The following is a 22,961-nucleotide window of genomic DNA, read 5'->3' on the forward strand; positions in this document are numbered from 1 at the left end:
TGTACTTCAAGTATTATCTGCAAATTCGTCAAATGCATACACAAAGCTACAGTACTAAAAAAGACAGTTGGGCAGCTACTAAAAGTAGCTTTCTCCATTCCAAAAGTATAAAATTAAGGTATAAAAAACTGACAGGCGCTGAGCATGCCTCTGAGCTTATTTTCAAGCACACCCTGCCCTCGACTGAAGTGGTGCGCCTATTCTTCACCTTTATATGGAAAATACCGAGTGCTTTCTCGGATTAATCATCTTAAAACTTACTCCTTCGGTAACCGGGGCGGAAGGCAGGGCAGCGGGAGCACCGTCCCTCAGCCACGGACCTCCTCCGGGGGCCTGCGCTTCCCCCTGCCAGCGAGGCAGCGGTGATCCTCCCCAGCCGGGTGAGGGGTACCACCGGGGAGGAGAAGCCGTCGGCAGCCCGCCATTCCCTGCCGACGGTGCCCACAGGATCCCTGTCCCGTTGCGCGGGCAGGCCCTGAGGCGGCTCCTTTCCCGCCATTTTTCTCCCTCCCCGGGCGCATGCGCCCTCCCCTCCGCGCGGGGGCGCTGTGAGTGACAGCGCCAGCGCCCGCCCCCTCTCCCCTTACCCTACCCCGCGGCCTTGCCCCGGAGGGCGGAGGCCGCTTTCCCACAAGCCCCCGCGCGCCGCCGCCGCTGTTTCCCCTCAGCGCTGAGTCTCTCACACAACCACCCCCCCCCCCCCCCTCACCTCCCTCCGGCCCCGGCCCCGGCCCGGTAGCGCGGCCATGCGAGCGCGGAGCAACCGCCGCCGCGCCTGAGGCGGAGTCGGGGCGGTCGGGCCCTGCCCTGCAGGAGCGGGGAGCGGCTCCGGGTATGCGGGGGGTGGTAGCGGGCCGGGAGGTGGGATGCTGTCGCGGAAGAAGACGCGGACGGAGCTTTCCAAGCCGGGTGAGGTGCAGGGCAAGTACGTGAAGAAGGAGACCAGCCCTCTGCTTCGCAGTGAGTGTCGGGGACGGGCTTGGTTGGGTCGGGGGCGGGTGGGGAGGACAAGCCCGAGGCCTGGCGGGGGGGTGGCCGTCTCCTTTGTGTGCTACGACGGCGGTCCGGTGGGCCCGGGAGGCCCTGCGCTGCTTTGGGGGGAGGGGGTCCCTTCGTGAGGGGAGAGTGGGGGTCCCTTCGTGAGGGGAGAGTGGGGATGTGGGGAATTGCTTTTGAGAGACCCGGGAGCTGACGGAGGAAGGTGAAACCTGAAAAAGGGAGGCTTGAGTTTAAAAGGGAGCTCTACGCCTAGCGTACCACCAGGTGCTGACGATAAACTTGGGTTGGTTTTATTTTCTCAGCAGGAGTTGCTCAGTTTTGAGCAGGTAGAGGTTAAGATAGTCTCCGAACAGGTATCTTGCAGGTGAGCGGAACAGATCGTCTCTCTCTTTCCAAAGTCAGTGGTTGTTTTCCCGATCGAGGCTGTGTGCACTGCCAAAAGGTGTGTGCTTTGAAAATGAGATAACTGTACGAGACAGTTGCATAAAATCCCTGCAGAAGCAAGTGCTCCAGTTCTTAGCCATGAAACAACTTGATGAGGTCACCGCTACGTACCTGGGATGCACTGATCTTCGTGTGGTTAACCTGACGCTGATGTCGCAGTCCTGGTTTCGCTAGGACTGTACAGAACGCTAGCAAATACATGTTGAAAGCGCACTTAGGTTTCTTTTTGTTAACCTTTGAAATCAACCTGAGACTGAAAGGTATTATGCTACGAAAGCAGGATTAGCGTGGAGATCACAACTAGCAACAACTGATTCGCCGGCAGGAGCCGGCACTCATCTTTTCTGGAAGTATTTGCTGCATGAACAGCTGGTTCCCCAGTCAACAGGCAAAATCATCTAGTAGTCTGATTACATTGACTTAGTCTTTTAAAAAAAACAAAACAAAACAAACCCACAATTTTTTTTTTCATATTAAGCTGTAGGCATGTCTAAGGGGTTAACGCCTCTTACACATGTTGCTTGCCATAATGTAATGACTAGCTATTACATGACTGCTTTATATCAATTATAGATTTACTGATGACACTTTCTGGGATGCACTGAATTTTTACCCTAAGTTATAAGAGCTTATTAATAAAAAGTAATTAATAATAGACATAACCTTCTCCTAAATGAAAGTCATAGTTTCTGTTGGCTCACCTGGAGGGAAACTAGTTATTTGGTGAAAGTAATACTAAGGAGAGGAACAATGTATCGCTTACTGGAGGGAAGCACTGAAATTGTATAAATAGATGTCAGTGCTCATGTGCAAAACCTCTAGGTAAAGGAGAAAGTGAAATATCTTCACGAGAATTTGAGAACTTACTGTGTGCAGAATAACAGCATTTTGCTGGCTGAACTTTGTGATTAGTGGAGAAAGTATGAATTTGTTCCTGAGTCTGTCATGGATTTCTGTAAGCATTAATGTCTTCAGTTATTCTGAGTTCATAAGGACAGTGGTCCCAATGAAGTGGTAGAGTGGTAGCCAGGATACTTGGATTTTCTTGACCCTTCTAGTAGAGAGGTATGAAGCCTGGCTGATGTAGCCACAGCACGGTGTGGGGTAGTTTGGGGTTTTTTTTGGCATGTGCTTTTTGATGGGGTTTGGGTTTGGAGTTTTTTTGTTTATTGTGGATGCAGTTATACTGGCAAAACTGCACTCTTTTGGCAATAGTTTGTTGCTGGTGGAGGGTGTGATGGTTTCTTTTGTACCAGTACCAACTGCAGCATTACCATTATACTTGCATATGCATTAAAGGTGCTTAAAAAGGGGTTCTAGCATTTGAATTTCCTCAATTTGTGGTGTAAATCAGCATTGTGGGTAGCCAAACACTTTATGTGTGAGTACAGCCAAAGTTCTTGTCTCTCTTTTAATGCTGTATATCAGATCTGATGCCTTCATTTATCCGTCACGGTCCAACCATTCCAAGACGAACTGATATCTGTCCTCCTGAGTCAACGTCTTCTGCATATGCTTCTGGTGGAGATGGAATTGTTTCCAGAAACCAGAGTTTCCTTCGAACTCCAGTGCAGAGGCCACCTCATGAAATAATGAGACGTGAAAGCAACAGACTGTCTGCACCTTCCTATCTCGCAAGAAGTTTAGCTGACGTCCCTAGAGAATACGGCTCTTCCTCCCAGTCATTTTTAACAGAAGCTAATTCTGTTTTGGAAAATGGAGATGCTGGTGCCCGTTGTTATTATTACGATCATTTTTATGATGCCCAGAGGAGACGTCAGTTAAATGATCGCGTACATGAGGACTACAGATATTATGAACACAACAGCGATCTTTTCCAGAGGATGTCACAGAATCACGGGAGGCACACTTCAGGTAAGTATTGATTAATTGCTGTTTTTTAAAAAATACGGTTTTGATAAGACTTTAGGTGCAGAGGTATAGCCAGATGATCAGGATCATGTTTTTAGGAGTTATGCTGTGGGACAGAGCTTATTTTAATGACATTTCTGTGATCGGAGTACACTATGTGTTCACATTTCTTAGAGTTAAGAGTTTGCATATATCCAGAAAGGAAAAAATATACTTAAATCATGATTTATTTATTAAATAAATGGGGTAAAGTTGAGCGAGGTTTTTTGTTTTTTTTTTTTAATGCCAAGTGTATATGCAACTCCTTGTGACAAAGTTGATTCAGTTGCTAACTAGCAAGGAATTTTATTCATTAGGGCACATGCGCTATTTTCATGATGTAGAGAAGAACCAACAGCTCTAAATTATAGCATTGCTGTCTTATTGTATTTTAAATATTGTTGTGTTATTATTTAATTTTATTGTGTTAATTTGACCTCAAGAATTAAAATAATTTATTATAAATAGTCAAAGGAAGGGATGCCTGCTTTGTGTAATTGGCAAATTGACATGTAGTTAGTGCTGAAATTGACTTTCTAGTCCTTGATTATTTTTTTTTCTTTTAGCTTGTAATATCATTTGTAAATATGCCTGTTTCCCCCTCAATTCACTGGAACTTGTCTTTGTTTTCTAAGGGAAGAACAGCATAAGAAAAAAGAAGCCTTTAAATACTGCTGTTTAAAATATTTGATTATATCTGTGATGACACTGAAGAGTAATTCTTTGGTGCAGTGTGCTGTTGTGAGCCTATTGGTGGAATAAAAACCCTGGGATTACAATGTTGGCCATAGAAAGGTGACCTTAAAAGTAGTAAATTTGGCTGTATTTGAGCACTGTATATACTTTGGAAACTATGTTCACGGAGGAGTTTGAAACAAACATTTCAAACCTGTAAATAATGTACCTTCAATATGAAATACGTTTTTAGTTTGTCATTACTTGTAATCTGTAAACAAAATAGTAAATAGTTGCTACTAAAATAAATCTCCTGTCTAGAAAATAAATCCGCTAGGAAGAATGTCAACATTTAAGGCTGCTGACCTTGTGTATGGAATTATAACCTGACAATGCTTTATGGGCTTTTTACTACAGAAACATTTCAATGAAAAGTGACAGAAGAGTAATGCTAGTGGTTCTGCTGTCAGCTAGTAAATTCTAAAATCCTAAGATTTAAGACTTGCTACCTTAATCCTCTTATATTTTGCTACACGCTAATACATCTGATCTACCCAGATTTTGCATGAAAGCCCTCCATCTCTGTCAGTTGTTCAGCCAGCAGTCATTAAACATTTACCTGGTCCAAATAATGAGCAACTGTTAGCATGTGCTGGGATATTGTAGGGAGGAGCGGTAGGAGGGGAGGATTTCATAAACCAATCCATCAATTTAACATTCGATATTACTACAGTAACTGTGTATGCTGAGGAAGATGTCAAAAAATGGTACTGCTGCTGTGTAGAATTGAAACAGTGTTAAGTGGAAAGGGAGCTCCAGCTATTAGTTTGAAAGTGGAGTTTAATCTAGAAGATTTTTAAAACAAGCTGAAAGTAGGACTTTATAGCTGTATTTTTGTCAGTTGTAGCAACACGGATTTCTTTCTAAAAATATATTTCCCTCACTACCATCCCATTTGTCTACATGCCCCCGTAGCCACTGGAAATCATAAAGGAGCTGATGTTTGTTTGGTCTTTGTCATTCACTCTCATATTTTTACATTTAATAGTTTGAAGGAATTCTATGCATATTTTGTAATGGGTGAGTATTCAATCTTATGCATGTGTAGGGAGAGACACAAAAGGTGAGCCTTTTGTCTGCCAAAGTGTTTCCCTTTTCCTCTATTTTTTTTTTCCTTTCATCTCAACATGGAATAGGAACTCTTAAATTCCTCTTTCAGTTTCACTGCAGGAAGAGTATCGGCCTATGTCCTTTACTTTTCAAGAATTGCTGTTACTTTTTCTCAGTAAAAGAATTGTGTGGCCACAAATAAGATGTTAGATTTTCTTACTTCTTTCGTCTTACCATTAAGCTTCTTTTTATTTGAACCATGCATTGTCTTCAAACCTTCCATGTTTTCCTTGAGCTACACTAATCTTTCTGTAACTTCTAGTTCCTTTTTTCCTGCGTTTCCAGAATACTGAGGCAGGCCTTCTACTTTCATTATCTTTGTCTAAATTACTTTTTCCTTACACATCTCCATTGTTGTTTCTAAATGTTTCACCTAATCAAAATTCTTCATCAAGATAATTGATGACAAAATTGCCTAATACCTACAGTTTCAAGGTATAAGTCTGTTTATTAGCTAGAATCTGTAAATGCTGCCTTCTACCCTTTTCCTTCTCTCCCACCCTCCCTCAGAAGGTCCCCTCAGTCAGTTTTGTTATGGTTTGGGTTGATGGTTACAGAAACCTTGCCTGATGAGCACAAGGTACTCTTGACTATTGGTGAGTGATGTTTTATTCCGTGTTGTTTAGAAATGAGATGACTTTGGAGAAGCAGCAGTGTGGAAGTGAAGAGGTGCATGCAGATTTCAGCTTTCATTCAAAATAAAGATTCTCCTCTTTATAATTTGGAGATAAGTTGAAAACATGTTCTTACTGAGATCGTCATACTCAAAGTATTCAGCAAAGTATTTAAGAAAGTCCCATGATGTTGACAGCATTGATATGTTCTTTCATAGGCATTTCTCCTTGAAGTCATGTTTTCTCTCTCAGTATGATTAAATTCTACCATGTCCTCCTTTTCTTATTTTCATTAGATTTGTTTTTAGTTAGCAGTCTAGTGCTGCTGGCTTTCCTGAAAAATGTCTTCAGTTGAGATATTTCCTAGTTTTGTGTGTTTAGCTACCTCTGTGGCATTTCTTGAAAATTTTTTTTAGTGTCCATTTCAAGCTTAATTCTAAGAGACTTTACCTGTCTTTCCTCGACATCTCTTTCCTCTCTTCTAGGTTAAAGGTTTGGGGAGGTCTGTGGTTGAAGTTATATCTACAGTATAGATTGGAACTAACTTGTAACCAAGACCTCAGAGTTATTTGTACCTGTTTGAGCGGTAAGCTAAAAAATTCTTATGTGTATATGAAAATTGCTGAGATTAAAATCACAGTGTAAAGGCACTTTCTGGTGGTGGCTTGTACACAGTTGATTGTGATGTCAGAGAAGAAAAATGAGTAATCCTGTGAACAGAGAATCCAGTGCGCTTTAGTAAAAGTAGGTTCATCTCATGTTAAATTGTACCCCTTAAAAATTGCAAACTGGTATTCGTGTTTAATATAAGTGCAAAATAAAGAAATACTAATTATTAATTAGAGCTAAAGTGGCAGGGCTTTTCTTTTTAGGTCTGTACACCTCATTCATTTTTAAACAAATGGCAATTCCTGCCCTTTTCTTTTGTGCTGATTTTGCAGTAATTTCTTTGTAGCATACTTTTTGAAGCTTTCAAAGTACTTCCTGTCATTTCCTATTTGTGAATTTATGCTTACTTGGAACACCCCATTCCCTCTGACAAACAAGATAGTTGTGCTCAGGAAGTACCTTTAGATTCTTTGGAACAGGTTAGAAAGGCCTAGAACCTGCCAACCTATCTAAACAAGATATTTTCTGGAACTTCTTTTTGCTGTTTTATTATTACTTAACTCCCTTACAATTAAACAGTTCCTTCATGTTCTCTTCCTGTTCTTCATCCTGGTTTGATGAGGGGAAGGGAGAGGATTTTGGCATCCTGAAAAAAGGCTCTCAAGACAATTGACCTAATTAAAGACAAATATGAAGGCCTTTTGTTTGGCCAGATATGTTCTTCAACACTTTGAAATTTGGTTGAAGCTAGTTGTGGGGAGTTCATAGGCTCTGAAACTTCTCTGCCTCCATCAGCACTGTATCTAGTAAGCAGAGACTTTTCTCTTAGTGTTTTTGCTCTTTTCCCTTTATGCTGGACTGGTCTGGTGATATGATTTTTCTGCTGAGCTTCCTGCCAGGCAGACTGAAGAACTGCCCTTTGCTGATCTGGAAACCTTTCCCCCTAAGAATTTGGACTTCTTTCCAGGCAGATTGCCTTTAAAATAAAATAAAAACCCCTTGATTGGGCTGTGAAAGCATTAACGCATATCACTTAGTTTTCTTTGTTCCATACCAAACAGAACTCCCTTGACTAAAGAAGATACTACATATTTTTCACATTTGTAACGTTATTAGCTTAACATGTTTTTAAGAGAAGAGTATTAAATGAAGGAACTCTTAGCACTGATACCTTATAATGCACTGGAGTGTGGTGGGCAAAGTTAAAGTTTGGGTTCTGGTATTAGAACACCCTATTGTTGAAGATGTTGAGAATAAGCCTGAATATAGGGCATGGCCTTACTTAAAACTCTTGAGTATTTTAAATCTTGTTAATACTAGTAATAAGTGGTTACCGTTCCTTTGCACTTTCTTTTTTCAAAGTGTTGAGAACATACATGGTGATACTCCTAATCAAGCAGACTGCATTGAGCAGGATTTTCTTTCGCTTTGGAACGGCATATAATGCCTCTTGGCCTGGTTGACAATTAATTCAAGACCTTAAACTGAAGATAGTATATTTTAAAGAGAAGGAAAAAAAGCCACAAATAATGTTCAATATTGAAGTTCCTTAAAAGCAACAGCTGAACCAAAAAAATACCCCAAACATATACTATTATGAAACAGAATTAACAAATTAGGCTGGACAAGTTCTAAAGAGGCAGCCTGAAAAAGATTTACAATTGCATAGATTTAAATTCATTGTTGAGATTTGATAGTGCCACTCAGGCAAGTTTATAAAGAACAGTGCTCCTCCTTAAGCAGAGGAAAGGAGACGTTTAATATTTGGAAAAGCAGATAATTTAAACAACTCTCTTCCTTGGGAAAGCAGGAAGAATGAGAATTTCTGTCTTGTCATAGATAAAACAGTATGTGAGTAAGAAAACTTTGAGTAGTTACAGTGAACTGGTTTGATGAGTCTGGTTTTGCTTATCCTATGGCAGAGATCATACCCTCCATCAATAGGAAAATCACAGGTTTTACACTAGATGTTTTGATAGAAATGGTTCAAGTTGTAAGTTGGAGGGTTTTTGTGTGGATGGTTTGCATTGTGCTATGTAAATCTGGTACCAGCCCATGATTCAGGGAATATCCTTGGTGTGTGCAGTAAAATCCCATGTGAAGCTTTAGGCTGCTATGAAAATGCTTTAGGGCTAAGACCTTAGCTGAAATTTAAACACAGAAGAATGTCATACTTTGGCAACATGACACAGAAAAGGTAGCGTTCAGAGTAGATAGGTTTAGGCTGTCTTGTAACTTTCTTCTTTGGTTTATACTTTGGAAAAGATCATGTGCAAATTTACTCTTCAGAGTGTTGTTCAGTCTTATTATTGATACCTATAGGTGTGTATATATACATGTTGTGGTTTAACACCAGCCAGCAACTAAGCACCACACAGCTGCTCACTCACTCCCCCCCGACCCCCAGTGGGATGGGGGAGAGAATCAGGAAAAAAAAAAAGTTAAATTTGTGGGTTGAGATAAGAGCAGTTTAATGGAACAGAAAGGAAGAAACTAAAAATGATAATAATAACAATAATAAAATGACAGTAATAATAATAAAAGGATTGGAATATACAAGCGATGCACAGTGCAACTGCTCACCACTTGCCAAACAACATCCAGTTAGTTCCTGAGCAGTGATCCCTCCCAGCCCCACTCCCCCCAGTTTATATACTGGACATGATGTCACATGGTATGGAATACCGCTTTGGGTCAGCTGTCCTGGCTGTGTCCCCTCCCAACTCCTTGTGCCCCTCCAGCCTTCCTGTTGGCTGGGCATGAGAAGCTGAAAAATCCCTGACTTTAGACTAAACATTACTTAGCAACAACTGAAAACATCAGTGTGTTATCAACATTCTTCTCATACTGAATCCAAAACATAACACTGTACCAGCTACTAGGAAGAGAATTAACTCTATGCCAGCTGAAATCAGGGCAATATGAAAGTCAATTTTCATCTTCTCTTATTGTTCAAAGTCATAGCAGGACCTATTTCTCTTATGTGTGTATCCTCTCTCCCTTGAAGGAATCATCTGCTGAGTTTTATAAGGAAAACCAATATATAATCTCTTCTGATCTCTAGTAACTGCAATTATATAAACACACTTATAAATTGTACTAATTGCCGATTTGAATGCCATAGTGGGTCGATGATTGTAAGACACTATGAATGTTACCTGACATCTTAAAACTTCCAGCACACAGAATATTTCAGTATGATCTGTGATTTTAAGGGCAAAAATGCACATTAAGACTATACGTGATGGTCTACAACCTGAAGTATTTGCAACTGTCAGTTTATAAATCTGGCCTTTGATTTCATAATTAGAGCCTGCTAGTTGCAGAGGCTTGGAACACTGTTCAAAACTGGTAACTGATACAGCTATTTAAGTTTATTGTAACAGTATGGCTCTGCTTCATCATATATGAAGTCAAAATGGCAAAAGGAATATATAATACATTTGTGTCTGGTATTATTTTTTTTCTTTGCATCTTGGAAATGAAAGAAAATAACCTGGCATTGGGAGAAATGATGTAGCTAGAATTAAATGATTGTGCAAACACAGAGCTGCCAGTGGTGCCTTTCCATTGGGTGCAGCATTGCTTTTTAGCCTGCTTTCCAGGTGATTTCTCTGTGTAATCTAGATTTTTGTTTTCCTTGCTACCCAAGTCCAGCTCCCAGTCTTCTCAGGCTTTTGTATGAAGAGATATAGGCATTGTGTCAAGATAACTTGTGGTGCAGAGGATGGCTTGTGCAACTTTTAATGCCAACTTCCAAATGTTAGAAGGCATTAACCTTTACCTGAAGGAAAAAATATATGTGTATTTGCTGCTGGAATCATGGTAGAATTTAAGTAGGAGGAACTGTAACAAAAATACTGACATGTGCGGGCTTTAACAGTAAACAGAAAAATAAGTTTAAGCCTTTGAAAATTCTTTCCCCCAGTCAAGTTTGTGTGTTCAGATCTTCTGGTAGTGGTCATATATAGTCACTGTTGATACGTACATGAAATTACAACACAGTGGTACAGTTAATTGGAGAAAATACTGAATTTGTTTATCCAAAGTGCAGTGTGTTCAAGAAGCTTAAATGTTTGTATTTTGTCATTGGAATGAAAACAGAACCAGTGACATAACTGTAGCTAGGGTCTGAAATAGTTTCCCTGCCCCAGTACTGCTAAAGGTCAGGAAGCCTCCGGATGTTTCTTCTCACTGGAAGTAAAAGTCTAGGTTGCTTAATCCTAATGAGAGGTGGGAGCTATCACATGAACACAGCCATCAGCTTTCCTTTATAAAGCTAACAAATAGGTAAGTACTATAACAAGAAGAAATACTTTAAGACCAAATAGTTCAGAACATGACAAGGCTAGAAAAAGATTTATGGATGAGCACAAATGTTCTAAAGAACAGTGCTCAGGAGGAAGTTTCTGAGTTTTTTTTTTTATTATTATTTATTTTTTATTTATTCAGTTGCTTTGGAGCCTTTCCATTACTTTGTTGGTGACTGCTATCTTGTATTAGAATGACAGCCCATCCAGTTTTCAGTCTGTCATTTTGTATGTAAACTAATGCTTAAAATAGACAACATCCCTTGGCTAGCATGATATATTGTGTATGTATTGTTGAAGAGGACTGTTGCCTTTGTTGGCAGACAAGTATGAAATTGCCTGAGAAATATTACAGTTTTGCTGCTACTTCAGTATTACTGTTGTCTTTTTGAGTTGGCGACCACACCTGAAACCTCTTTTTAATAGTATGCTTTAGATGAGATAGACTCTGCCTTTCCCTTCCACTCTCTCAAAAAACAATCATACAAAAATGTTATTTCTGAAAAACAGGAGGGGTGTATTCCTCAGTAAGTAAACATGGTGCTTGTGATGGCATCACTCCCTGACTTCTAAGAAAGTGCAAAAATTGGCTCCCATGCCCCTTCTTCTGGCCATGGGAAATAGCAACACACAAACTCTAATGAATACGGTGATTGAATAGATGCATTTGATTGTGGGGTGAAAAGGTAATTGCAGTTTCTTTAAAGCCAGAGACTGTTTTACCATGAAACTGTGGGTAACAGAAGGTAACTACCTAAAAGGATTTAAAAAAAAGAGTTGAATATGGGCCAGCACATCCAGTAGGTATTAGGCTTCCAAGGAATGGAAAGAGACCTGCAAAATTCTTGATGATGTCACTTGGTTTTTGTGGTTGGGGTTTTGGGGGTTTGGTTGTTTTGGAGGTTTTTTGTTTTCTGTAATTATTATTACAGCTTTTATTTCAACTAGCTTCCTAAGTATCCATAGTATACAGAAGGAAGGAAAAGATGAAACTGGAATTTTGTTTTGTCAGTACCTCTCTCAGCACCTAGCACACTAATTTTTAAAATGTAAAAACTGTGTGTATGTTACAACAAATCGTGTATTTTTTTAAAATGCTAGTGACCGGTCTCTTAATTCAGCCTATGTAGTGATAAATCCTAAATGTGCTTTGTTTCTAGGACAGAGGTAGGAACTTAATCAGCTACTGATTCCTGCCAGCTCTCCCACCACCCATACAACTCACCTAGGCTTTAGTTCCCTTGCTGGAGAAGCCCTTCTCCTAGTGCAGCCTGCATCACCAAGAAAAGCTGAAAATTACTTTTCTTCATGTGCCTCTTCAGCATTGAGAAGAGCAGGATGTAGAGAGGCAGATGTACAGCCTACTAGACAATGAAACTTACTTCCAAGGTCTGACTGTCCAGCCCAGCAATGCACATAAACTAGCTAGTCTAACGAGCGTGGGTAGTTTTAGCAAAGACGACATGGCAACATCAACTTCAGTGTGCGCAGGATGACTGTGTTGAGCAAAGGGCTTGTGCAGGATCCTGCACAGATCCAGCTTTTCTGTTTTCTCTTGTTACTGATGACACTTTTTGGCCATGATTGCACGCACTTCAGTAATAACAGTCAGCGCAGGATAGTGCTAACTTTACTTGTCCCTCCTCTCTTGGTTTACCTGGTCCTGTTACTGTTCTTGACTGGTTAATCTGAAAAGCTTTGTTGGTATTCAGTGATTTTTCTAGATAGTTGTAATTTCTGACTGTAAGTAGAAAAAGAAATAGCTGTGGGGTTTTTGTAGATAAATAGTTTTGATGCAGCTGAAATAGCATAGCAACAGAAACTGTCATTTATGTAAAGCTTTAACATCTGTAATCTCCTGTCAGCTCTCTCTGCTCAGCAAGTTGAGACAATAATAACAGCTTCACCCCTGTTACGTATGCTAATATATGTCTCCAACTGAATAAAGCAAGGATATTTTAACTGTTTCTGAATGAAGCTGTGTAGTGAATCTGGAGTTGGAGGAGAGTGAAATGAGTGAGACTTAAAAGGGAGTAGCTATTTTGACTTGATCATACTTTTTTAGTAACGTACAAGCGCATACACTGTAAACACCATGGTATTGTTCAAAGTTCATAATAGTGCCTGATGTGAGGGGTGGGGAGGGAAGTTGATTTTGTATGTAATGTTGGTTCTGGGTATTATCAATTTGGCTAAACGTTGCTTTCTTTTTTTTTAGGCATCGGTAGAGTTGCTGCTACATCTTTAGGAAACTTAACAAATCATAGTTCTGAAGATTTACCTCTTCCTCCTGGCTGGTCAGTGGACTGGACTATTAGAGGAAGGAAATACTATATAGATCATAACACTAATACAACTCACTGGAGCCATCCACTCGAGCGTGAAGGACTGCCTCCAGGATGGGAGAGAGTTGAATCAGCAGAATTTGGAGTGTATTACGTAGATCACATCAATAAAAGAGCTCAATATAAGCATCCTTGTGCTCCCAGGTAAGACATCCACCTCCTCTTCTGTGATTGGGGTTTTTTTCCTTAATCCGGTTAAGAAACTGGAACTGTTTTTGTCTCATACATAACATGCCAAAACCTACTTATTTTTAGAAGTAAGCTTTACTGGTTCTTGACTAAGATTTTTAGAAGTTGTAATTGTTAGGTTTTTGTCTCATCTGTTACTGTCTTAAGTTTAGAAACAGGATCTTGTTCCTAACTCACTAAAACAAAGAAGCTATTCTCTTCAACTGTCAGTAAAACAACAAAGTTGCTGAGAGCATAATTGAATTGTAGACTGAAAAGAAACTTGATCTAATGTTCCAGGAGACTGTCTGAACAAATAGCATATACCATCTGAAACATAGTCTTGTCTAGAAGGAAAATCAGTATTTTAGCCACTCATAATTTAAAGGTAAAATAAAGTTAGTATACACCAAATCTAACAGTTAATTTCTGCTACTCAGTCTATTTTGCCATTACCCAGGAAGGGAAAGATTTTTAACGTGGCACAAAAGATACACATATGAGGATGTCCTTTGTTATAAATGGAATACCTCTTGTCACCTGCTGCCTGAATACATTTGTTCTAACATATTAGATGGTGGATTATTTGGCTGAATCAATACCTGCCTTTTTAATGTTTTAGAAACAGGTATCGTTTTTTGTTCTGCTTTACTATCTAGGTAGCAGGCACTAGTTGGATAGGTCTAAGGTGAATTTTACTGTGTGCTAACAGAGAGCAGGAACACTTACAGTTGTGATTGGAGTGAAGCACAAAAATAGCAACAGAAAGTTGCTCTCGGTATAGGCCTGCTGAGGCAACACTCCACCCACATGGTTGCATCATCGGCCTTTGCATGTATTAATCTGTGTAATAATGTTAACAATTTAATGATATCAGTGTGTCTTAAGTTATAGCTTGGAGGTTTCGGACTTTCTCTGTCTTCCTTTGTACAGTGTTCCCCGTTATGACCAGCCTCCTCCAGTGACTTACCAGCCACAGCAAGCTGAGAGAAGCCAGCCTCTCCTTGTCCCTGCAAACCCCTACCACACGGCAGAAATTCCAGACTGGCTGCAGGTCTATGCCAGGGCTCCTGTAAAGTGAGCTTTTTTTTTTTCCTCTGCATTTCACACTATGCACGTGTAGCTTGGAAGGAAGGAAAACAAATGAATTTCGATGACTGAAAGTAGAACTCTAGCTGGTATCTATTTCTTAATTGCATAAGAACTATTGCTGACAACGCGTGAGGAAGTTGTACCAGAACTTCCATCCACTTCTATCCCTGGAAGTGTTCAAGGCCGGCTTGGATGAGTCTTTGAGCAACTTGGTCTAGTGGAAGGTATCCCTGCCCATGGCAGGGGGGTTAGAACTAGATGATCTCTTTTAAGGTCCTTTCCAACCCAAATCATTCCATGATTCTATGTTCATCGCATTAGTTTGCTTTGTATTAGGCATTACTTAAAATCATCACAGTACTTCTTGCCATTCACATGACTTGCAGAATGATATATTTGAGAGTTGAGGATGTGGTTTACTTTCAGTGTATTTGTGAGAACAGTACCACATGCTTATAAAATATGTGAAATCTTTTTAGGGTGTTAAGTCTTAATGTGTGTCTTACTCCTTTTTAAAAAAGACATACAAATTTTCCTTCACAATTAAGAATTTTGAATACAGACTGAAATCTGTGTTTCTATTCAAGACCTTTAATTAAAAACTAAGTGGTAGTAAAAAGGTTTTTTTCAAAGAAGCAATGCTGTAGGAACAGGGAATCTCCTCCAAGAAAAGATTTGAGTTGGCATAATGAAACAACTTACATTTTCTAATGGGTACAGCTCTGCAGAAGAGTAACACTAAATAGAAAAGCAATTTAAAAATCCAGATACTTTTTCATAATTATGAAATCATGTACTTTTTCATAAGAAGAATGTGGAGGAACTAAGTTTTACAGCAGTGAGCAGGTCAGTCTGTAGTTGCAAATTCAGACCGTGTATGATGTTCAGTGACTTCCACTAAAAAAAAACCCTCTTTTTTTTTTTAGCTGCTTTTAGTAACTGTAATTTGAATGGGTTTTATTACTTCTGGTGGCTACTGGGCTTGCCAGCAGCCCATGAAGATTTAAATTGGCCTAAAATCCACCTGTACACTTATGCACCAGGGGCATGCTAAGTTCCTGTAACTTAGGGGAGCACTTGTTTCCTAGAAATACTTTTAGGTTTTGGCTGCAGCTGCATTTCTTTATTTAGGTCTTTGGCACATTCACACAATGTAGTTTGAACTATTTCAGCCTGTGTTGTACGGACTTTTGTTGGTACTTCTCTTGAAACTTGAGAAACAAATTTAAGATCATTTAAACAATTTATCAGGAGTTTGTTTATATCTAGTAGGCTGAGACAAATTTAAAAAAAAAAAAAAACAACCCAAAAACAAAACCCAAAACATTTAGTACATTCAAGCTGTTTGAATAGAATTTACATTGTTCAGAGGAATCAAAAATCATGTATTTTCCAATATCCTTTTAGCCTTCTGTTATGGTAGTGCTGGTGGTAATCGGAATATTGTTGTAATTCTCAAATGCTTCTGTGAAGAAATAAATTCTGCTTTATGCTAATATTATATTGGAAAAGTGTGGGAGAGTGGTAGCAGCTGGCTTAGCATCACCTCATCTTGAGGGTGTCTTAAGGAACAATTGATAAATAATTCTCATAGTTAAGATCAAGATCACTTACATATTTTCAATGTAATTTTAATAATGAACCTCTTCTCTGTTGCCAAAGCAACTGTCTTAAAGCTTGAGAAAAACATCCAGTAATGCTTGTAATTTCTTCAGTAGTATTGTCCAAAAGCTGAGTATGTTCTGCTGCAAAAATCAAAGTGGGCAAAACGCTTTCATAGTAGTAGTAGAGGAATACCTTTTGCGATCTGCTATTTGAAATTTACTGTAAAAATCTGTTGATTATCACTACAGTTTTGCACTGAAATCATTGAGGTGTATTTTGTTATGATTTGTTAGTAACACCTGACACTGTAGCTTGATTTAGCTGACTGAAGGCCAGTCATTTTTGTTGAAAGAAGTAGATAATGATAGCAAAAATAGATAACATTAGCTTTGGTTTCAACAGCTTTCTCTGAAGAAGAAGAATTATGGCCACTGGAAAAGTCTAGTGGAGAGTTTAGTAGGTGTTAGCCGTAATGCTTCCCTATTTCAGTGAAAAATGGTCAAACTGTTAAGATAAAAAAGAAGCTATTTGGCTCACTACACAGTGAAGAGGCTTTGGTGTCTAGTTATAACTTGAGGTAACGATTTCCAATATCAAGGTATTTTTGGTATCTTGAAGCATCCTCTTCCCCTCTCTCCTGGCATCTGTCAAGGTTTGTTTTGAGAGCATAAGTGCAGCTATCAGAATCTTAGCACAGCGGAATCAAGACTCCTGGCTTGTGTTTAACCCTTTGCTAGACTCTAAAATCGAATGTTTCTCCACCTTCCAAGTTAGGTAGACCAGTCTGGTGGGTGTTCCCACAGTATGCCAGACTGCATGCATGGGACTGTGAGGGTGAGGAGACCAGAAATGCCTTCCTCATATGAGAGATCATGGTTCAGGTTCTTTCCCCACCTCTTCTGGAGCAAAGATCTGAACCCAGGACTTTGTTCTTCCAGCCCTAATCAATAGGCTGTAAATATTCAGGGCAGGTGATTGTCTCTTGTGTTGAGTGTGTCCTATTTTATATTAAATACTTGCTATGTACTGGGAAAAGCAGTGGAAACGGAGTGTTCTGGCTGTGTGTTCTGTCTAGTAAGCTCCTGCTTTCTCAGCCAGGAGGGAAGGCTCTGCGCTCTACAGGAATTTTGTACTAACATGCTTTCTCCCCTCGATTCTGGCTCTGTGACTAGTTGCCCTTCTAAAAAATGCCTGGGGAGTCTAGGTCAGGTACTGTAACTCTGTGCCCTGTTCTTATAGGCATCTCTTTGGGGAGCAAACAAAAAAGCTGCAGGCCCCAGAAAACCTGCAAATGCATTGTTGCATGTGATGGAGCTTTGTTTTCTTTCCTGCTTGTATTGCCACCTTTATAAGAAACAAGGCCTTCCATTGAGAATTGGATATATAGAATATATTTCAATAAATGCCATTGGCCCAGAAAATTCGAAAGGATTCACCAGCACAGGGCGAGGCAGGGGAAATCCTGCTGCAATTGAATTCAGCTCTTGATGAGAGGGAAAGGCGCAGAGGTGGAAAGGTGGTGTTCACAGAAACTTAATAATCAAGTGCTTACAAAGATAGTTGTACTTGGCAAACCTTCAAAAGCAGCAGCTTGCAGTCTGCCTCTCTTTTTTGGAGTTTGATCTCGTGTTGATAAACAGCTGCAATTTGTTTCTTCTTGCTTTTGGGGAAAAGTGATTTTAGCAGTGCAGCCCTGTCTTGACTTGGGATGACTTTAATACAGAAACTGGTATTTAGTAAGTTTATAGAAGCTGTGGTTATTTAAGTTCTTAAAATTCCTCTCAGAAGCATTTTTGGTAGTCATCTGCGTGTCTTGGTGCTTCTCTGATGCATACAGCCTTCTGAATATATCCTTTCAATATGTAATGCAGTTTATTTGCATAAATTTACTGATATTTTGGCTTCAGCCTCCACTCAAGTGAATATATATTCTCATGTAATTCAGCTGGATCAAACAACTCTGTTTATTCCATGAGTTTCTTCTATTCTGTTAATAATTATAGTAGTCAGCTGCCTATTTCCAAGTTAAGAAAATTAGATTGCAAATGAATGGTGTATGTTCAGAAGCACTGGGAAAAAGCAGGGAATGAGGGGTATTGCAGTGAAAATGTAACTACATCAAGGCTTTCTTTTTATCAAAGTAAAGCAGCATTAAAATGCCTATTGTAGAGCAAGACTCAGATCAAACAAAATCAAGATTAAAACTGGGTTGGGGAATTGCTGTTTCCTCACCTTGCTTAGGAAATTCTGCAGCTTGTCCTATTCCCAGAGCTGGCCAGGCTCATGCCAGGACACTCTGTGCAGCTCAGGTCCCCTTCCCAGGGCCAGCATTAGCACCCGTGCTCATTTTGGGGTGATATTCCTGAAGTTCTCTCACACGAGTCTCTCCAGGAGACCCAGATTAGCCCAGATATCCCCACTAATGAGAACTGTGCTTACACCTGCATCACACGTCGTTTCTGCGTCCCTTGTTCCCTCTGAGCCTTGGGAAGTGTGTCTGTTCCTGAACCACGCAGGTCTCTTCGTGGCTGCTAGCTCATGTCACCCTGCCAGACTTCTCCAGTCATCACGCTGAGGTGGAAGGAGACCATCAAAGAGAACAGCCTGTTTATTTTAAGCCTTGGTATATATCTAGCTATGCGAAGTCATTATACTACTTTATTTAAGCGTATGCGGGTGGGTCTGCACTGTGGGCTGTTAACGCTTGACTGATGTGCAGACTGACATGAGCCAGGTCCGTGTTGGTAAGCCTTTGGCCTTGTGGGCTTCAGAGCCTGAACTAACACACTCTAAGTTGCTCACCAGAACAGTTGTCTTGCTGTTGGCCCGGTGTCTTGGTTTTTTCCTGAATTATTTCTGTCCTGGTTTCAGCTGGGATAGAGTTAATTCTCCTTCTACAGCTGGTACAGTGTTATGCTTTGGGTTCAGTATGAGAAGAATGTTGATAACACACTGATGTTTTCAGTTGTTGCCAAGTAGTGTTTAGACTAAGTCAAGGATTTTTCAGCTTCTCATGCCCAGCCAGCAAGAAGGCTGTAGGGAAAAAAGAAGTTGGGAGGGGACACAGCCAGGGCAGCTAACCCAAAGTGGCCAAAGGGGATATTCCATACCGTGTGATGTCATGTCCAGTATATAAACTAGGGGGGGGGGGGGGGGGGGCGGGGAATCACTGCTTGGGAGCTGGCTGGGCACCGGTCAGCGAGTGGTGAGCAATTGCATTGTGCATCACTTGTTTTGTATATTCCATCCTTTTGTTATTATTGTCATTTTACAATTGTTATTATTATCATTCTTAGTTTCTTCCTTTCTTTCTACTGAACTGTTCTTATCTCAGCTCACGAGTTTTACCTTTTTTTGGCCTGATTCTCTCCCCAGTTCTACGGGGGGGGGTGGGGGGGGGTGGGGGGGGGTGCGGGGGGGAGTGAGCAGCTGCATGGTGCTTAGTTACTGGCTGAGGTTAAATCGCGACCATTTCAATTACCAACTCCTTGAGGAATGTCCTGAATGCCAGCATCTCCTGCTTAATACCATCCTGCAGCTATTTCCCCGGTATGGTGGTAGTACTGGACATCTGGCCATAAGCCATAGACCTTTAATCCTGTCTCTGTAGAATTACCATGATTTTGTTGGAAAACTTTAGAAATAGTGCTTTTCTTCCAGGATCTTGGAAACCTTCCCCTACTATGCACACAAAAAGAGGTCCATTAAAAAAAAAGTAATGAAGAAAAATGCTTGCTTTTTGAACAGTTTGGATAGGCTTATCTATAATATTTACCTTTATATATATATTAAATTTGGGAAATGTTGAACCATGTGTTTGGTGTGAAAGATTGTCAGCACTAGCTTTGAAGAATTTGTGGCATGAAAGCGAGTCAGTGACTAACGTTATGGTTGAACAGACCTCCATGGTGAAACTGGACTTCATTTGACTGGCTATCTGGTTCCCTTGCAGACCTTAGAGTGCCAATTTTGATCGTGGAAAATTACTTGCAGGAGAAATGGCATAGACTTGATTAGTCACAAGAGCAGTTGGGCAGTTACGACATAAAATGCAGACTTCAGGGACCTTCTTCAGCTCTGCTAGTGAGACAAGGGAGACTCATCTCAACGAGGCTCATCTTATGTTAAGTTTGTAGCTATCCAGTGGCAGCACCTTTGATAGCCCTAAAGTCTGAAGATAGGGGCATGTTTATATGTTTCAGAAACTGAAAAAAAAAAAAGTGTTAGGAGTATAAACAGAAATTCAGAATTGCTCCATATTAAAAAGTAAAACTAAAACCCAGCACTGATGGTGCTGCAGCTTTTGTAAGAAAAGCAGCGCTGCACGTCGAGTAGGAGAGAAGACCTACCGAATGAAAGGCAAGATGTACGTTGCTGGCAGCTCTCTAACCCGGGAGTTTTTGCAGTGGTTGGTGACACCAGCAGCTTTCCTCCTACGTCATTTTTCCCGCTTTATGCATTAATGTTGTGCTCCTGCTTTTCTTTGTGGGTTTTTTTTTTTCGTGTCCTCTGCTCTCCATCATGCAGAGCGATGAGTGTGGCTTCTAACAAAGCTGGTCTGTGCGTAGCCCCCTTCTCACACCTGTTTGTAGTTGCCTTGTGAGCTTTCACGTTCTGCACTGCTGACTAGTGTCCGTTTCCCTCATCAAGGAGAAAGTGTTGACAGGGTGGATGGCGCTTTGATGACCCAAGCCGCTATGTTTTGCCTTGCTCAACCAACAACTCCTTGTAACTGGTGGAAGTGGGAAGAAATACAACAGTAATTGGTTGACTTCACAGCTGAGCTTGTTTCCATCCCAGGCGGGGAGCTAGGTCGGATGGTCCGAACGGAGGAGTTTGGGGTGGCACCAGTGTGTTTCAGGCTCTTGGCATGTGTCTCCAGGGACCTCCCCGGGTCCACAGCAGCTCATTTTTTCCAGCGTGGGGAGTAAGAACATGTAGGATTTTTAGCTGTTAGTGCTTGCATCGCTCCCTTGACACCCACCCTGCTCCCCCCCCCCGCTGTGGCAGGTAGATTGTGGCTGATAGCTGCAGGCGGTTAGGAGGTCCCTTGCTGGCATGAGTACTTGCAGCCATTAATTATGGCCTAATAGGATTCCCTGCCCCCAGTCCTCACTGATGCTATCTGATACCCCCCTTCCATGGTCCTGTGGGGTGCATAACCCACTGTTAGAGACACACTGACTTAGATTATTGCTTATTAACCAAGAGGGGGGACAGTGTCCAAGAGTGCTTTGTTAAGGCTGGCACAAGAATGCTTTGGACACAAAAGCGTGTTGTGAGGGAAAACTTGCAGTATTCTGCCTTCTGGGAGGTACCTACTGGGGAGTGTTAGGGTAAGCTGTTGAAATAATTCTTTTTTTTTTTCTGAGTTACTCTAATTTTGAAGGATGTTTTACTACTAAACTTTCAAGGCTTGTTGAATGGAATTGCTGTTTTAATGCTTCCAAAATGCATTTTCTCCGTTGGTTTATTATAATCAGTTAATAGGATCTTTAGCATTTGCAGAGTTTATCTTGGCATATTATGAGTGATTCTGCAGTTTAGCTGTAAGTGATGTTTCTCCAACTCGCTTTAAGACATGGCTCTATCTCTTTTGGTCTTAATGACCTCATTTCTTCACATAAAATATGCTAATACAGCTTGCTAGAAATCTGATCAGTGGCTGTGCAACTGTGAGGCTGGTTCTTAAGAAAATGCATAAAATGCGCTGTATTTGCTCTCAGCGGCATGTAGGTAATCGTCTTTTCTATCGGAACAGATACGATCACATTCTGAAGTGGGAGCTCTTCCAGCTGGCAGACCTGGACACGTACCAGGGGATGCTGAAGCTGCTCTTCATGAAAGAACTGGAACGGATCGTTAAGCTGTACGAAGCGTACAGGCAGGCCCTCCTCACCGAGCTGGAGCATCGCAAGCAGAGGCAGCAGTGGTATGCCCAGCAGCATGGCAAGAATTTTTAAGCTAACAACTCTTTAATAGACTTTTCTGAGGACACCTAAGAGCTTTAAAAGGTTTTCACACTTAAAACTATGAAAAAGTGCTTTTGTTGAAAAGGCAGCTTATTTTTGTTGATGTTGCACCTTTGTTATTATCCTCTTGAATATTTTTCTACATGTATTATGTATTGTTTATAAAAATGAAAAATGTTTGTTAATCTTTTTTCCATACAAGAACTAGTTTATTATTCTGAAAACCAGCGCGGAATTTAATCAGACACTTGATTCTGGTATCTTTTTTTCTAGCAGTCGGCTGTATTATTAAGAAGCTGACTATGTATTTTTAAAGGGCAATAGTTGCAACTGTATGAAATGTCCTGGATTCAAAACCTTGTTAAAATCCAAATGAATATTTCCATGTATTTCCCTCGGGACTTCGTGTCCCTCTCTCTCTCTTGAGGTCTGCTCTTTGTTTACAGCTTTAACGTACTGAACACCGACACTGTTCCGTTTCAGTAACAACCCAGGGCTACAACCAGACAGAAGCGGATTTCATCAGTCTCAACCCAGTGCTTCATGAAAGTGAAGTCTGATTTGCCTTATTTTTTAACTTTAATGCATTGCTACTTTAGCTTTACTACTAGTTTTCACAGAAATTAGTTGGAGAGGAAATATTTGTACCTTCTTAAAGACCAAGAGCTCTAAGCAAACTTTTCACAGGTTTTTAAATCCTAGGTAAACTGCATTTCATAAAATGTGACCCAGTCATGTGGGAAGATAATAGCATTGTCCAACCAGCTGTACCACACCATGGAAAAAATCAGGGATGTAACAACAATTACTTTTTTTTTTTTTTTAATGAGCTTTTCTCTTGTATTAAAGGTTCCTTACTGAGGGGAAACTTTTAATTGTACAGTTACCCTCCAATAGTTTCATTTGGTTCACTGATTGTCCTGAAATGTTATTTATGGATTCTTTTTAGTGCAATAAACATTGTTGCAGACAAAAAAAATACATTTCTTGTAAATCCTATTAATTCAATAAAAATAATTTTGTTCAATGAATGAAGCGCTGTCCAAC

General features: G+C 40.5%; 1 protein-coding gene across 2 annotated transcripts; it reads left to right on the forward strand.

Annotated features, from left to right (window-relative positions):
* Positions 1 to 661: 661 nt before the first annotated feature.
* SAV1 (salvador family WW domain containing protein 1) lies at positions 662 to 22,945 on the forward strand. 2 transcript variants are annotated; one of them, XM_049829027.1, is made up of 5 exons: positions 664 to 960; positions 2,872 to 3,318; positions 12,951 to 13,221; positions 14,179 to 14,322; positions 21,704 to 22,945. In XM_049829027.1, exons 1-5 carry the CDS (start codon positions 867 to 869, stop codon positions 21,903 to 21,905), a joined length of 1,158 nt encoding a protein of 385 aa, XP_049684984.1. In that variant the 5' UTR covers positions 664 to 866; the 3' UTR covers positions 21,906 to 22,945. The 2 variants fall into 2 exon arrangements, with proteins under 2 accessions (XP_049684985.1, XP_049684984.1); XM_049829028.1 differs by lacking the exon at positions 14,179 to 14,322 and having other exon boundaries at positions 662 to 960.
* The last annotated feature ends 16 nt before the right edge of the window (positions 22,946 to 22,961 follow it).

Source organism: Accipiter gentilis, chromosome 25 (genome assembly GCF_929443795.1).
Source record: "Accipiter gentilis chromosome 25, bAccGen1.1, whole genome shotgun sequence".
NCBI lineage: Eukaryota > Metazoa > Chordata > Aves > Accipitriformes > Accipitridae > Astur > Astur gentilis.

What these genes read in the sequence shown, in the direction of transcription:
- SAV1 (XM_049829027.1), top strand. Translation starts at nt 867, where the DNA reads ATGCTGTCGCGGAAGAAGACGCGGACGGAGCTTTCCAAGCCGGGTGAG. An exon ending in AAGCATCCTTGTGCTCCCAG is followed by an intron (nt 13,222 to 14,178) that starts GTAAGACATCCA and finishes TCCTTTGTACAG; the next exon opens with TGTTCCCCGTTATGACCAGC. An exon ending in TATGCCAGGGCTCCTGTAAA is followed by an intron (nt 14,323 to 21,703) that starts GTGAGCTTTTTT and finishes CTATCGGAACAG; the next exon opens with ATACGATCACATTCTGAAGT.